The 16,727-nt window shown below is 44.1% G+C and overlaps 1 protein-coding gene across 1 annotated transcript in view; it reads left to right on the plus strand.

Moving 5' to 3' along the window:
* The window catches only part of LOC109920952 (zinc finger DHHC-type palmitoyltransferase 16), a 15,670-nt gene extending 812 nt beyond the window's left edge, over nt 1–14,858 (plus strand). Inside the window, exons 2-10 of the mRNA XM_048592209.1 lie at nt 1,436–1,579; nt 6,035–6,287; nt 8,007–8,201; nt 8,547–8,635; nt 10,449–10,477; nt 10,989–11,122; nt 12,743–12,828; nt 13,151–13,274; nt 14,784–14,858. Of these exons, the coding sequence (XP_048448166.1) occupies nt 6,051–6,287; nt 8,007–8,201; nt 8,547–8,635; nt 10,449–10,477; nt 10,989–11,122; nt 12,743–12,828; nt 13,151–13,274; nt 14,784–14,858 (969 nt within the window). The 5' untranslated portion in view covers nt 1,436–1,579; nt 6,035–6,050. The remainder of the gene's footprint in view (nt 1–1,435; nt 1,580–6,034; nt 6,288–8,006; nt 8,202–8,546; nt 8,636–10,448; nt 10,478–10,988; nt 11,123–12,742; nt 12,829–13,150; nt 13,275–14,783) is intronic.
* The last annotated feature ends 1,869 nt before the right edge of the window (nt 14,859–16,727 follow it).

A 16,727-nucleotide genomic window follows, 5' to 3' on the forward strand; every position in this document is an offset into this window, starting at 1 on the left:
CCCCTCCCCATCAGTTCCCCCTCCCCATCAGTTCCCCCTCCCCATCAATCTCCCACATCAACACCCTACTCCCCATCAGTCCCTGAATTGAAAATTAAACAAACTGTTATTGTTCCTCAACCAGAAGAAGTTGCAAGGTTTTTTGAGCAACACATAGAATTTACAGTGCGGAGACTGACCATTTTGGTCATTCTGGTTCATGCTGCTCTGTTTGGTCAACAGGAACTTCACCTCACTCCATTTTCCTTCACAAGGCAGTTACTTCGTACCTGCGTGAAGGGGATAGTGGGGATGAGACGAGTGGATGCGGGTTGTTGTTTAGAACTGAAAGCTTGAAACCCCTATTCACAAGGACGAAGATCATGCAGCATTGTGCTTTGATATTGACAGCTGTGCTTCATGACATTAATCCTGTGCACGTTCCTCTGTAGACTTGTTCCTTCCTCAGAACACCGGACCCGAAACCTTAACACTGTTTTTTCCTTCACAGATGCTGCCAGACCTGCTGAGCTTTTCCAGCAACTTTGTTTTTGTTCCTAATTTACAGCATCTGCAGTTCTTTCGGTTTTTATTAAATATGTGTGTTGTTGATGAACTCTAGTCTGAAAGCTGTAGTAGTATTTCACCATCAATTATATAAAGTAATAGTCTTTATTACTTGGACCTGACTCATTCATAATTAACTCACTCAATTAATTAAGTTTGACCAACCTCTTCATTGAAACATAACTAACTTGTAGCTACAGGACATGTTGGATAGAGGCTCTTATCTATCTTTTCCCTCTTCTTTCCCAGGGTTTTGAAGGTTTCTCATTAATCAATTTAGAAGTATGTCTGCATCCCACTCCCCACAGCCACCAATCGAAGAGACCCTGGCGATCACAATGTAGATTGACTTTTCAGAAATCAATCAGTATTTTTCTGCCAGGATCTGGTAGGTGGAACTTGACTATTCTGCGGGTGACTCTGGCTGTGACACCGGTGTGAATTTAATGCAGCAAGGCTAATTTATTTACCTTGGTAAAAGCCCAGCATAGGGTCCCTGGGAGAGAATTGAGGTAAATAGAGTGGGTGGGTGACTCAGGCTTGGGCTTTAAAGTTTGTCAGAGGGAAGGAGGCATTAATAGAGAATGAAAATGTTCATGTACTCCAATCACCCTGCAATCTGCCATTGCTATGCTTTACATTTGTTGAGTTTGTTGGATGCAGATGGATTCAACTTTGATTTTACTGTGTCTTTGATTTAATTGCCAAAGAAATAACATTTGTGCTCAGAAAAAGGGTAATCACCTGAAGAAATCACCTCATACCCCCAATATACACTATGCTGGACCTCGATACCCAATTCAGCACTTGACCACAGGACCCCTTAGGCAGTATAGTGAGTGGAAGTATTAATCTAATCTGGCTAATTTATCCTTTGTTCTTATTGCAGACATTACTCACCAGCTGCTGTACCTCGAACTGTTCACCAATAACTGCTGGAACCTTGCAGGAGCCAGCACACGATGTCTGGTTCCTTAGATCCTGGATCACTGCTTCCACTGTACTCATCTATCAGTGAGTGACAGACCTTAAGGTGTGGATTGAACTTCGACAAGATTGTTAAATTATCAAGGGGTTTGGGTGGATTATATATTGAATAGCAGATACCTGGGAATGAGTTACAGACTGGAAGCTAATCGAGGGGTTTGGGGTGTTATATGTAGTGTAACAGATAAGTGGGATTGAATTAGAGACTGGAAACTCGAGGGATTGGGGGGTTTCTGTGTAGAGTACAGAGTGATTTACAGACTGGAAACTAATCGAGGGGTTCAGGAACATGTTTATATATAGAGTAACAGATAGCGGGAATGAATTCCAGGCTGGAATCTTAATTGAGAGGTTCAGGGGAATTTTATCTACCTTTAATGGGAGGGTGTTTGTTCAGGCAATCTTGTGTCTGAATGACATTGCAAATTGTTGGTGAAACCAAAGCAGCTTTTCAATAGGACCAACTCTGACTTGACCATTTCAATTGTCGTCACTGCAGGTTAATTGGTGGCTATAACTAGTGTAACTCTCTCTCACCTCCACACAGCCCCCTGCCTCTGTTCAAACTCTCTTAATTCAGTTCGTCTAAAAGTATTATGTGATATTCTGAACTGTTCTCTTATGCTCCTCTTCAAATTCGCGTTAACTGATCTGCATACACACACACCCCTTCCTCCCTTTAGCTTCATTGTATACGATTGATCTGATCTTTGTTTATGTGCCCTTGACACCGATCCTGGAAAGTAAGCAATGATTTCCATTTTGTGATACTCCACTACTGCCTTTGATGGAGTTACCCTGCAGTTAGTTATTGCAAAAGGATGTTGTATAATTTTCTAATGCCATAAACCTGAGACCATGCGATGAGAATGTGGATCATGGCTGCAAGAGAAGAAAGGGTTCGAATTTCTCTCCCTTCTCTCCTCCCTCACCCTGTGACTGCGCAAACCACGCCCCCCCCTCAAAAAAAGGGAAAACGTGCCACTGTGGAGAGAAACTAAATGGATAGTGGCTAAAATCGGAAGGGAGATCCTCCTTTCTTCCTCACCTCATGCAGTTTCTACACATTTCGTATGAATTCACCCAACTTCCAAACAAGAAATGAGAGAAGCTGCCCTTGGATTTATAGAGCGAATCATGGTGCTGCTCACACATTGTAAAGTCATTGCAGTGAATTACAGTCGGAGCACAGCTGCAGCGGCTGGTGTTAACTGCAAAGGTATGAGACCTCGAGCAGCAAATGGCAGTTCAGCTGAGCTTGACTGTGTTAACTGAGGCTTATCAGTGATCTCTTAGTCAGAAAAGAAACTTGAAATCTGGACCATTCTCCCTGAAAAACGTGTGGATTTGGGATTAAATGAAAGCTGCCAGGACTAGGATTGAGACAACAAGGTGTAGAGCTGGATGAACACAGCAGGCCAAGCAGCATCAGAGGAGCAGGAAAGCTGACGTTTCGGGTCTAGACCCTTCTTCAGAAATGGGGGAGGGGAATGGGATTCTGAAATAAATAGGGAGAAAGGGGGAGGCAGATAGAAGATGGATAAAGGAGAAGATAGGTGGAGAGGAGACAGACAGGTCAAGGAGGCGGGGATGAAGCCAGTAAAGGTGAGTGTAGGTGGGGAGTTAGGGAGGGGATAGATCGGTCCAGGGAGGACGGACAGGTCAAGGAGGCGGGATGAGGCTAGTAGGTAGGAGATGGGATTGGGTCTTGAGGTGGGAGGAGTGGATAGGTGGGAGGATAGATTAGGGAGGCGGGTACGAGCTGGGCTGGTTTTGGGATGCGGTCGGGGGAGGGGAGGTTTTGAAGCTTGTGAAGTCCACATTGATACCATTGGGCTGCAGGGTTCCCAAGCGAAATATGAGATGCTGTTCCTGCAACCTTCGGGTGGCATCGTTGTGGCACTGGAGGAGGCCCAGGATGGACATGTCGTCCGAGGAGTGGGAGGGGGAGTTGAAATGGTTCGTGACTGGGAGGTGCAGTTGTTTGGTGCGAACCGAGCATAGGTGTTCCGCAAAGTGGTCCCCAAGTCTCCGCTTGGTTTCCCCGATGTAGAGGAGGCCACATCTGGAACAGTGGGTACAGTATACCACATTAGCAGATGTGCAGGTGAACATCTGTTTGATGTGGAAGGTCTTCTTGGGGCCTAGGATGGGGGTGAGCGGGGAGGTGTAGGGGCAGGTGTAGCACTTCCTGCGGTTGCAGGGAAAAGTGCTGGGTGTGGTGGGACTGGAGGGGAGTGTGGAGCGGACAAGGGAGTCACGGAGAGAGTGGTCCCTCCGGAAAGCAGAGAAGAGTGGGGAGGGAAAAATGTCTTTGGTAGTGGCGTCGGATTGCAGATGGCGGAAGTGTCGGAGGATGATGCGTTGGATCCGGAGGTCGGTGGGGTGGTACGTGTGGACGAGGGGAATTCTGTTTTGGTTATTATTGCGGGGAGGGGGTGTGAGGGATGAGTTGCGGGAAATGCGAGAGACATGGTCGAGGGCGTTTTTGACCACTGTGGAAGGGAAGTTGCGGTCCTTGAAAAACGAGGACATTTGGGATGTCCAGGAGTGGAATGTCTCATCTCGGGAGCAGATGTGGCGGAGGCGAAGGAATTGGGAATAGGGGATGGCCTTTTTGCAGGAAGGTGGGTGAGATTGATAACATTTTGTGGCATAAAGGTTAGGGGATTTGGATCAAATACAGGTTAATGGGGGTGGAGCTATAGTCATCTGTTGACCAATTGGAATGGGAAATTGAGAGGCTGAATGATTTGCTACTATTCCTGTGATTCCCCTACTCTGTCAATAGAGCAATGTTCCTGTGATCACCTATTCAGTCAATGGATCCCCCAGGCAGCTTAGATTGAAGTCTTATCCAACTGACAGTCAGTACTGAGGGAGTTCCGCACTGTCGGAGGTGTTATCTCCAGATGAGTCGATAAATGGTGGCCACGTCTACTCTTATGGTTCTCAAAGATCCACTGTCCCAATACACCACGATCAGTGTTTTCCTTTGTCTATGTAACAAGTAATAGCCACAAAATCTCTGTTTGTCAAACTTTGCTTTCCTAAATCAATACTGACATTGGCTTATTTGGTTTCAAATGTTCAGTTATCACATCCTTTATGATAATTTGTAACTTAGTTCCCCACTATTGATTTCAAACCGACAAGTCAGTAGCTCTCCATTCTTCCTCCTTTCTCAAGTATTGGCATTATATTTGCTACTTTCCAGTCTGCAGGAACCTTTCCAGAATCTATCGAATATTGAAAGATAATCAGCGATACATCCACTATCTCTTCAGCCACTTCTTTCAGCATAACAGTAAAATAAATTCAAGGACAGCAGATGCTGGAAATCTGAAACAAAAAACAGAAATTGCTGGAGAAACTCAGAAGGTCTGGCAGTGTTTGTGGAGAGAAAGCAGAGGAATGTTTTGGGTCCAGTTCCAATGAAGGGTCACTTGACCTAAAACATTGACTCTGCTTTCTCTCCACAGATGCTGCCAGACCTGCTGAGTTTCTCCAGAATTTTCTGGTTTTGTTTCACATCTTTTAACACTGTGATAAAGCTCATTTGGACCAGGGGATGTGTCAGCTTTCAGTTCAGTTAATGTTTCACGTGCCTTAGCTTTAGTTCAATATTGCTAATTTCTTTTAGTTCCTTACTTCCACCAGTTCCTTAGTCACCTAGTATTTCTGGGAGATTTTCTGTATTTCCTTCCATGCAGACAGATACAACATAATTGTTTAGTTTATCTGCCATTTCCTTGTTCTACATTATAAATGCTGTTGTCATTACCCCTATTGGGCCACATTTTGTGCTGACTAATCTTTTCCATTTCATTTACCAAAACAAGCTTCTACGATCTGTCTTGATGTTCCTCAGCAATTTGCATTAAAGTTTTCTTTGACCTTTCTTCATCATTTTGGGATTTTCTGAGGTTGTGAAAAGTGTTATAACGATACAAGTTTTGTTTTCTGTTCACCTGGACAATAAAATCTTGGAGAATGCTACTCTCTTACATTTCAGTTTTCTAGTTTTATTTCAACTTCAGCTATCTGGTAGCTCACACCCACCCATCCACCCTCGTTTCATGGATGTTGCTTAGAATGGGTTCGTTCTTAAAAATAAAAGTCGAACATGTACATTTGTCTGCTGGTTGATGCTAGATCAGTTGGTCATTTTAACTCTGAGATAGACAAATGTTTATTAAGTAAAACTTTAAGGGATATGGGCAGGTATATAGAGTTAGGCCACAGATCAGCCATGATCTCTTTGAATTGGGGAACAGGTTTGAACGGTTGAATAGCCTACTCCTGTTCCTATCATTTCTTAAAAGCTTTCAACATTACATCAGCTGCAGTATTCTTTGTATTTGTTGTAACTGTGCTGTACCTGTCCTGGAAGTGTTTGATAGGGAGATTTACTCTGTTTCTAACCTGATCGAAGTGTTAGGGGGAGCTTTACTCTCCCTAGCTAACCTATATCCAGGTATATCCTAATTCTTTGTCACAGGCTGGCCGGTGCTGGAATGAGAAGGCGACTGCATTGTGTCTGTACTGCAATGCGTTTGTTTCTGAAGTGTCTCCGTGTAGGTCGCAGGCGGCGATCGAAGCTCTTCCACCAGGTGAAGGCCCTCTGGAACTACACCAAACTGTGCATCAACTCACTTGTCTACAACTCCTTCACCAACACTGACGTTGTCCTTGACTCCTTATTTGAGCCCATCTATTGGCTGGTAGATCATGTGACCAGGTGGTTTGGAATGGTAAGTGTAGCATCTTCAACTTATTTTTTATTATCCACTTTTGAAAGTGGGTGTCTGTGACTGGGCCAGCAGTTATTTCCCATCTCTGGTTGCCCAGGAGACACTGGTGGCCATCTGCCTTCATACAGTGCTGTGGTTCATTCAGAACAGGTACATCCACAATGCTCTGAAGAAGAGAATTCCAGGATTCTGATCCAGCAACACTGAAGCTAATGGCGTTATAATTCCAAGTCAGGATGGTGTGCTAGTTTGAGGAGAATTTGCAGTTAGTGATTTTCCATGCATCTACTCCCCTTTTCCTTTCAGGTGGTAGAGGTCAGGTGCATTGGAGAGTTGCTGCAGTGTGTCTTACTGATGGTACTCGTTGCTACCACTGTGCGCTGATCGTGAATGGAATTAATGTTTGGCATGTTGATGGGATGTTAATCAAACGGGCTGCTTTGTCCCGGATGGTGTTGAGCTGCTTGAGACTTTTTGGAGCTGCACTCTTCCAAGTAACTGGGGAGTATTCCAACACTCTCCTGACTTGTGCCTTCTAGTTTGTGATGGAACGTTAGAACATAGAACAGTACAGCACAGTACAGGCCCTTCGGCCCATGATGTTGTGCTGAACTTTTAGCCTAAAGCTAAGGTCTATCTAACCTCCACCCCTACCTTATACTATCATTCGTATGCCTATCTAATAGCCGCTTAAATGCCCCTAATGATGCCGACTCCACTGCCCTCTCCGGCAATGCATTCCACACCCCTACCACTCTCTGAGTAAAGAACCTCTGACATCTCCCCTATATGTACCTCCACTCACTTTAAAACTATGACCCCTTGTAATAGCTACCTCCACCCTAGGAAAAAGTCTCTGGCTGTCCACTCTATCTACACCTGATCATTTTGTATGTCTCTATCAAGTCACCTCTCATCCATTGTCGTTCTAAAGAGAAAAACCCTGGCTCTCTCAACCATTCCTCGTAAGACCTTCCCTTCATTCCAGGCAACATCCTGGTAAATCTCCTCTGCATCTTTTCCAACGCTTCCACATCTTTCCTGTAATGAGGCGACCAGAACTGGACACAGTACTCCAGATGTGGCTGAACCAGGCTTTTGTATAGCTGGAGCATAACTTCACGGCTCTTGAACTCAATCCTTCTATTAATGAAAGCCAACACACCATACGCCTTCTTAACAATTGTATCCACCTGGGTGGCAGCTTTCAGGGAACTGTGGGCATGAACCCCAAGATCCCTCTGCTCCTCCACACTGCCAAGAATCTTTCCCTTAACCCTGTATTCTGCTTTCAAGTTTGTCCTTCCAAAATGAATCACCTCACATTTTTCATGGTTAAACTCACTTCTCAGCCCAGCTCTTCATCCTATCAATGTCCCTTTGTAACCTAGAACAGCCCTCCGCACTATCCACAACTCGACCCACCTTTGTATTGTCCGCAAACTTACTAATCCACTCTTCCACTCCTTCATCCAAATCATTTACAAAAATCACAAAAAGAAGAGGACAGAACAGATCCTTGTGGTACACCACTCGTAACTGAGCACCATGTTGAATGTTTTCCATCCACTACCACACTTTATCTTCTAAGGGTCAGCCAATTCTGAATCCAATCTGCCACATTTCCCCCTATCCCATGCCTCCTTACTTTCTGCATTTCCTCCCTTTCTCTTTCCCTTCACACTCTGTTTAGGTTCATTTCTTCTTCACCTTTTGCAGGTCTTTGTGATCCTGGTCATCATCCTAACGACCACAATTGTGATGATTGTCTATATTTGTGTGCTGCCAGTCATCATGAGTACATATCCTATGGGCTGGATTGTGTGGCACCTTTGCTATGGGCACTGGAACCTTATGCAGATTGTATTTCACTACTACAAAGCTGTGCGGACACACCCTGGATATCCAACAGAGGTATGGGTTCTTTGATACAAGGTAAGGTGGACAGGAGGAGACTATAATCCAGAAAGAACAGAAAGGATGTGTGGCTCATGGCGTGGTGTGAAAGGTTTTTGAAGGTAAAGCTTTGCAGTCATAAAGGGGGAGAAGAGTGTTGGAAGGAAGTTGTTTGCATTGGTATAGTACCATTCACAATGTATAACGTAAATAATGGAGCAACTGGTTTATGAACAGAAACCCTGTGCTATACCTGTCCTGGGAGTAATTGCTGGGGACAGTGTAGAGTTTATTCTGTATCTAATCCATGCTGAAGCTGCCACAGTATGGGTGTTACATGTTTATGTCTATCTTCATTGCTAGGGGAAAAGTGACATTCCAATGGTTTCAATCTGCAGGAAGTGTATCAATCCCAAACCAGCTCGTACCCATCACTGCAGCATATGTAACCGGTAAGAGTGAATCATGGGGCAGAGGGAAGGGCAGTATCCATTACCATAAGACCATAAGATATAGGAGCAGAATTAGGCTGCTTGGGCTATCGAGTCTGCTCTGTCATTCAATTATGGCTTATTTGCTTCACAACCCCTTTCTCCTGCCTGCTCCGCGTAATCCTTGATCCCCTTCCTTATCAAGAACCTGTCTATCTTCGTCTTAAATACACTCCATGGCCTTCTGCGACAATGAGTTCTACAGATTCAGCAAACTCCAGCTGAAGGAATTCTTCCTCATCTCTGTTCTAAAGGGTTGTCCCCTCATTCTGAGGCTGCGTCCTCGGGTCCCAGTCTCTCCTGCTAGTGGAAATATCTTCCCCATGTCCACTCTGTCCAGGCCTCTCGACATTCAGTAAGTTTCAGTCAGATCCCTTCCTCCTCCTCCTAAACTGCATCGAGTACAGACCCAGTCTCCTCAACTGCTCCTGATATGACAAGCCCTTCACCCCGGGATCATTTTTGTAAACCTCCTCCAACGCCAGTGCATCTTTCCTTAGATAAGGACCCAAAACTGCTCTCACTATTCCAGATGTTCTGACCAGAGCCTTACACAGTCTCAGTAATACATTTCTGCTGTGGTACTCTAGCCCTCTTGAAATGAATGTTAATTTTGCATGTGCCTTCTTAACTGCCAACTGAACCTGCATGTTAACCTTATGAGAATCCTGAACTGGACTCACTAGTCCCTTTGTGTTTCAGATTTCCAAAGCCTTGCCCTGTTTAGAAAATAGTCTATGCCGCTATTCTTCCTACAAAGGTGCATTAGCTCACACTTTCCCATATTGTCTTCCTTCTGCCACTTCTTTGCCTACCTTCCTAGTCTGTCCAAGTCCTTCTGCAGTCTCCCTGCTTCCTCAACACTAACTGTCCCCCCTCCCAGTAATTACCCAAGTAATCCATCCACCAAGCTGTTCTGCTACTGTTCTTGGAGGCTGTTGTCAGCCAGTGGTTAAAATGTTGGCCTAAAGTATGACAGACCTCGGGAGGAGACTCAATAGTAACTTTCAAAAGGGAATTAAATAAGTGTTTCAAAAGAAGAGAGAACTGCTGAGCTATTTTAAGGGGAATAATTGCAAGTGGCTTACATTGGATAGCTTGCACTAGTGCTCTATGACAGAAAGGAAACATTCTGCTCTGTCCAGTTGAAATGATCTTAGGGTTTAGTTTACCCGGGGCGAAGCAGGATTAATTGGCTAGGATTTTCCCATTGCTAGCGCATGCGAGTGTGTGTAGGGGCAGGGGTTGTTCCTGCTTGGTTGGTTAACATAGGGTTGTTGGGGGAGGGTTGGCTGGAGCACCGCTGTGCCTTCTCCCATGGTAGAATAGGCAACCTACACTCACAATCCCACACCCACCTAGATGGAGTAGCAGCAGGATGAATCCCTGTGGAACTAATCCTGAAAGAACACTCCTTCCCAGTTATGCTCAGTGTATGGGTATTGCTGGTGAGGGCAACATTTATTGTTCATTTATAATTGCCCTGGGAAGATGGTAGTCACTCCTTTATTTATAAATCCTGGAAGTTATTTGATTTGCTTGAGTGCTTTTCACATTAACATCAGAGAGCCGATGGTGTGGCACAGAGTCAAATGTAGAGCAGCTTGGACAAGGGCAGTAGGTTTCCTTTCTTTAAAGGACATTAATGAACCATTTCTTTTACAGCAGTCTGGCAGAGTTTGATCACTTTTCAAAATTTAGAATAGACTTTATATGAGGAGCAGGACTAGGCAATGTTCCTCCATTGATTAACCAGCACTTTCTTGTCTTCCAGATGTATATTGAAGATGGATCATCATTGTCGTATCCTTTCTATACTTCAGTGTTTTATTGTTTGTTACTTTAAATCCTCTTCAAGCTGAGTTACTTAGTCCAGAAAACCCATATCAAACACCTACTTCATCAACACTCTCGGGCAAGTTACAGTATGGGATTAGATACAGAGTTAAGCTTGTCCTTTACTGTCTGCCTTAAACACTCCCAGGGGAGGTACAGCATGTGTTAGGTACAGACTGAAGCTTCCGCTACATTCTCTCCATCAAACACTGCAGGACAGGTACAGCACAGGGTTAGATACAGAGGAAAGCTCCCCGATACTGTCCCCAGGGTACTATAGCATGTGTTAGGTACAGAGTAACCTCTATCCATATTGATCCCATCAATTACACCCATGTTCAGCATGAGGTATAATGAATAAACACGAGCTGAATTTCATAAAACTCCCTTCTTGAGCATTAAAAGAGTGAAATAAAAGGAGGCTCTGTCTTTGCAGTTTCTTCCCAGGATTGTCTTTTCTCCTTAACTCTACAGCCAGCTTGGTTGAATAACTGTGTGGGCCATTTTAACCACCGATACTTCTTCTCCTTCTGCCTATTTATGACACTGGGCTGTGTGTACTGTAGTGTGAGCAGCAGGGAGCTGTTTGTGGATGCATACTTCACCATCAACGTAAGCTGCAAGTGTTCACATCGGTGTGCTAGAATGATTTATTTCAAAAGAAATGTTTCCTTGTGTAGAATTTGGACCGGTTTGTTTAGCAATGTTTGTGTTCCACCAGAGCATTCCTCCATTGTCTTCTCACCCTATCTGTAAATCCTTTCTCCTTCATGTACGTATCTAATATTTCCTTTAAGTACATCATCAGTGTACACCTCACCTCCCCCAGTGGTGGCGATTTCCACATTCTCACCACTCTAGGTGAAGAAGTTCCTCTTGAACTCCTCACTGGGATTTTCAGTGACTGTCTTATATCTATAACCCTTGGTTTTCATCTCTCTTGCACCTTCTCTATTGAAATTTCTTCACGACTTTAAAAATCTCTATCAGGTCATCTCTTAGACAAGCCCGTTGACTCTGTTCTGCTCAAATTCCTGCAAGAAAGTTTATTTCTAGTTTTGGAAATATGGAACACGTGACCGGAAAAGTTAGCCCACTCCTGTAAAGTCAAGATGCCCTTCAATCAAAGTGACACTGTTATCTTACTCTTCCCAAAATTGAAATTAAAAAGCAGCTGTGTATTTTATTGATGATGTTTACACTGGGCTCTGTTTCTAAATCCATAATTTTGATCAAACTGTGTGTTTAAAAACTTAGTGCAACTATCTTCTGGATGGATCAGTAGATAACTATGACCCAGAATTACAGAATGCGGGGTAACATTTTCATGCAGAGGTTGGTCTGTGTATGGAACGAGCTACTATAGGAAGTGGTGGAGACTGGGACAATTACACCCTTTAAAAGGCATCTGGATGGATATATGAATAGGAAGGGTTTAGAGGGATATGGGACAAATGCTGGCAAATGGGACAAGGTCATATTGGGATTTGTTGTGGGTGCAGGTGAATTGGACTGAAGGGTCTGTTTCCGTGCTGTATGACTCTGACAAGTGTTACAGAGCAGAGGGAGGCCAATCAGCCCTGCGCCAGTTTCCTATCTGTGTCCTGTATACCACAAGTTAGAGCCTAGGTTGGCTGAATTCTGCTGGTGGTCAGGTCTGGACTAGTGTAGTTGGCATTTTTGCTCTCCACTTAATTCGGGGGCAGGTTTAAGTCTCCAGTCACTTAATCACAAAAATTGAGGCTGATGTGAATAGTGTCTCGTCTTTTGGATGAGATGTTAAACTGACCCCCTGTCTGTCCCCTCGGCAAACACAGTCTTATTTCCCAAAGGTGCAAGAGGGTTCTCCGTGGTGTCCTGATAGATATTTAACATTCAGTTGATATCATGAAAAGACAATGATCTAGCGATTATCACATAGCTGTTTGTGGGAGCTTGCTGTGCCTGTAACAGCTGCTATAGTCCCTATATTACAGCAGTCCTGACACTTCTTTGTCACCCATTCGACTCTCTCCTCACTCTGATCCTTAAAGCTGTTGGAGAAAATCTGCTATTTGTTCATTTTCTTCTTTGGGCGACTGATTTTCTTTGTTTGAAATAACTAAAGCCATCTTTGATAATGAGAGTGATGTGTGAGATATAGCTAAGTGTGGATTCCCATCAGCTCCTGACTGATGCCCTCTTTTTCTCTCTCTCTCTCCCTCTCTCTCTCTCTCTCGTTCTCTCCGACAGACGGCCACAGAGACAACAGCTCCCACCATATCCTTCCGAGAAAAGGTTTTCCACAAGTGTATAATTTATCTCTGGGTTCTCTGCAGGTCAGTGTTCTCACTTACTGATACAACCACCATCGAGTTTGTATTGTGGGATCTTACTGAGCACAGATAATCTGCTACTGTTGCCTAAAGAGGATATTCACTTCACAGTAATTTCACAGTATAAGTGATTTGTATGGGGTGACTCTGACTTTAAATAATAAAGCAGGAGTTAAATTACATTTGTCCTCATCCCTTCGCATAAAGCTTCTGGGCATAGGTAGGACGTGTGACTTTTGGGACTTGAAGTTTGACCTGTTGTTGATTTGATCCCCTCTCTCTGTTTTTTTTAATCCCCCTATCCTGCCCTTTTCTCCTCGGTCAGTTCCGTGGCCCTGGCGCTCAGTGGCCTCACCCTGTGGCACACGGTCCTCATTCTCTGTGGGGAGACCAGCATTGAGAGACACATCAACAAGAAAGAACGTCGGAGACAGCAGAAGAAAGGCAGAGTAAGTCACCTGGGCTTGAACTCGACCGTGTTGTGTGCTGAGGCCTGGGCTCTCAGAACACCGAACAGCTGGGAGCTGGCTGCTCTTGGGTTTTTGCTATTGCATGCAGTGTTGGCTGGGGCACTGGGTTGGTGTAGAATGTCGGGGGTGAAGGGCATGGGTCAGGTGAGATGTTGAGAGGTAGCCAATGGTCACGGGACAGTGTCAGGAGATTTACAGAGTTGGGGCAGCGTTGGGAGGTTACAGGGTTGAAGGGTGCTGTGTCAGATGTTACAGAAATGGGTGAAAGCTTGCAGGACACCAGTGGGGAAGTGAGGTATCGGGCTAGACGTCTGCCGTCGCATAGCTGGGCCAGGAGGCGTGGTAACTTGGATCAGTGCCTGAGGGATGTAGGTGAAGAAATGAGCAGCAATGTTTTAGTCCTCCTCGCCAAATGTCAAATTGTTTTCTCAGAGAGACTCTCCATGTCCTGATCCCACGCCAAATTCACCGAATAACATTGTTGAGAGGCTGTCCTCCTGAGCAGGGCTTGATGCAGGGTTCTGAGTTGCCAGTTAGTGGTGGGGAGGAAGAAGTGAACCCACAGTGTGGGGGAGGTGGAGGTGTAAGATTTAATCCCCACTTGAAAAGCATGATACAAGTGATGTGTGTGATCTGATGACCTCAGGCTGCCTTCCTCTGCCATCTGCACTGGCAGTGAGTCCCAGGTGTAACAAAGTTGATCATTATCCTAAATTGCCTGTCAGGGCTGTGGGAGAGAAAGGACCACCAAAGAATACCATGTGCTGGTATGCCTGTGAATGTTCTTTGCTCATTAACGCAAAGGATGCTGTTGCTGTAGGCCAGACACTTTTCCTCTTCAGGCAGATATAGCACAGGGTTAGTGTAGTGATTGTAATAAGGTTGGCCGGGTGGACATTGTGGCATATGAATTTATGATTGGGTCTGTTAATCTTGTCCAATCAGGGAGCCCTGGCTGACAGATATAAACAAATGTTCTGTTCACTGAGAGCTGGCTGTAAGGAAGCTGGATAAGTATCAGGGACTCTCCATGTGTAAATAAAGGGTGACAAGATTTTGGCCTCTGTGGAGTTATTCTGTTGGATACAGAGTAATCAAACACTCCTGGGACAGTGCAGAGGGAGCTTTACTCTGTATCTAACCCCGTGCTTTACCCGTCCTACACAGTCCTGGGAGTGTTTGATGGGTCCGGTGTAGCTGGAGCTTCATTCAGCATCGAGCCCTCTGCTGTACTTGACCCGGGAGTGTTTGAAAGCTTCAATTATACGGTCCCTATCGAGTGTTCTCGGGGTGGATACAGTACAAGGTTAGGTACAGAGTAGAGCTTCCTTTGTACTGTCCCAGTGTTGTATAAAGCCCAATCCGATCAATGTAAACCAAACTGAACAAGCCACCCCATGCTGTCTTTGGGCAAGAGAAACTGTTAGCTGGAAGTTGCCTCAGTCTTGTTTTCTGCTGAATCTTTACAATTTTCTTCACCTCAATCAGATTTTCAGGAATCCCTATCACGCTGGCAAACTGAACAACTTGAAATTATTTCTTGGAATAGAAAAGCGAAGGTAAAGCGTTTATATGGAATTCAACAGAAATTATGAATTGTAAATAGGCTATTTGGATCAATAATTCCACCTTTTCCCTCTACATCCTGTTTCTCTGCCCTTCAGTTCTTTCATTTTTCTGGTTACAGCACAATTGTTCACCATTTGACCCATCAAGTCTGTACCAGCTTGCAAGCAATTTAGCGATTCTCACTTCCCAGCCATTTTACTCTGACACCCATAACATTTAAACCTTCTGGTGCTTGTCCAATTGCTTTCTAAAAGCAATGATTGAATTTGGTTCCACCACACTCACAGGCAACACATTCCAGATTCTAAACGCTCACTGCAAAGGAAGGTTTCCTAACTCAGTATTATTTCTCTATTCTCCCCCAAGATCATAAAAAATGGCAGGCAAAGCCCATGTCGCCCCTTGAACCTGTTTGCTATTTGACAAGACTGTGATTGATCTGATTGTGACTTTACTCCACTTTCTTACCTCTCCATCATAATCCTGAAGTTCCTTGTCAAAAACAAAATCTAACTCAGTCTTTGACTATAAACAAAGATCCAGCCTCCGCTGCTTTCTGTGGAAGAGAATTCTGCTACCCTCTGAGGGAAGGAATTCCTCCTCATCTCTGTCTTAAATGGGAAACTCCTTTATTTTTAACTTGAGTCCCAATAATTCTAGACTCCCCCAATATAGGTCAATATCCTCCCAGGATCTATCTTCTCAAGCTTCCAATATCTTGTGTGTTTCAATAGGATCAACTCTCATGCCTCTGAACTTAAATGTCAATAGGCCCAATCTACTCAACGCTCTTCATAAGGCAATCTCTTAGCCCAGAAATCGTTTAGTGACCTGTTTCCAAGTATACCCCTCCTTAAATAAGGAGATCAAACTATACCCAATACACCATGAAGTCTTCTACAGTTGTAGCAAGACTTCCCTACTTATATTCCAAAATTTCATTTGCTGTATCTGCATGATAACATTTTGTGATTCATGTATAAAGGCACCAGGATCCCTCTAATGCAGTATTTTGCAGTCTCTCGTCATTTAAAAAAACAATCAGTTTTTCTATTCTTCCTGTCAAAGTGGACAAGTTCTCTTTTTTTTCCACATTAAACCAAGCTTTTAAGGTGCTCACTCAACCTATCAGTATCCTTCTGCAGACTCTATAACCTCCTGACAAATTGCTTATTGTATCCTTAACAAATTTGACTATTTTACAGTCTGTCCATTCATCCAAGTCATTGACATGGCTTGTAAATAGTTGAAGCCCTAGCACTGATCCCTGTGGCATATCACTAGTTAGTTTACCAACGTGAAAATAATTTATCCCAATATTCTTTCCTATTAGACATTCCTGTATCCATGCTAATAAATTTCTCCTAATACCATGAGCTGCTATTTTGTGCAGTAAGCTTTTATGTGGTGCTTTATCGAATGCCTCTCGGAAATCAAAATACCCTACGTTTACTGGTTCCCCTCTCACTATCCTGCATGTTACATCCTCAAAGTTCTCTAACAAATTTGTTAAAAACTTTTGCTTTCACAAAAGCATATTGACTCTCCCTGATAGTATTTGGATTTTCTAAGTGTCTTGCTTTACCTCATTAACACTGGATTCTAACATTTTTCCCAATGATGACTGTTAGGTTAACTAGCCGATAGTTTCCTGCTTTCTCCTTGCCTCTTAATGTGGTTTGTATCGGCAGCTTTCCAAAATCTTGGCAGTTACAACCATTTGCATCCATTATCTCTTCAGCCATATCTTTCAAGGCCATGTAATGCAGTCCATCAGGTGTATGGGACTTGTCAGCCTGTGGTCCCATTAGTTTTCCCAGTGATTGTTCTCCAGTGATTGTTCTCCAGTGATTGTTCTCCAGT

Source organism: Rhincodon typus, unplaced genomic scaffold, assembly GCF_021869965.1.
Source record: "Rhincodon typus isolate 14 unplaced genomic scaffold, sRhiTyp1.1 hic_rhity00000815, whole genome shotgun sequence".
Lineage (NCBI taxonomy): Eukaryota > Metazoa > Chordata > Chondrichthyes > Orectolobiformes > Rhincodontidae > Rhincodon > Rhincodon typus.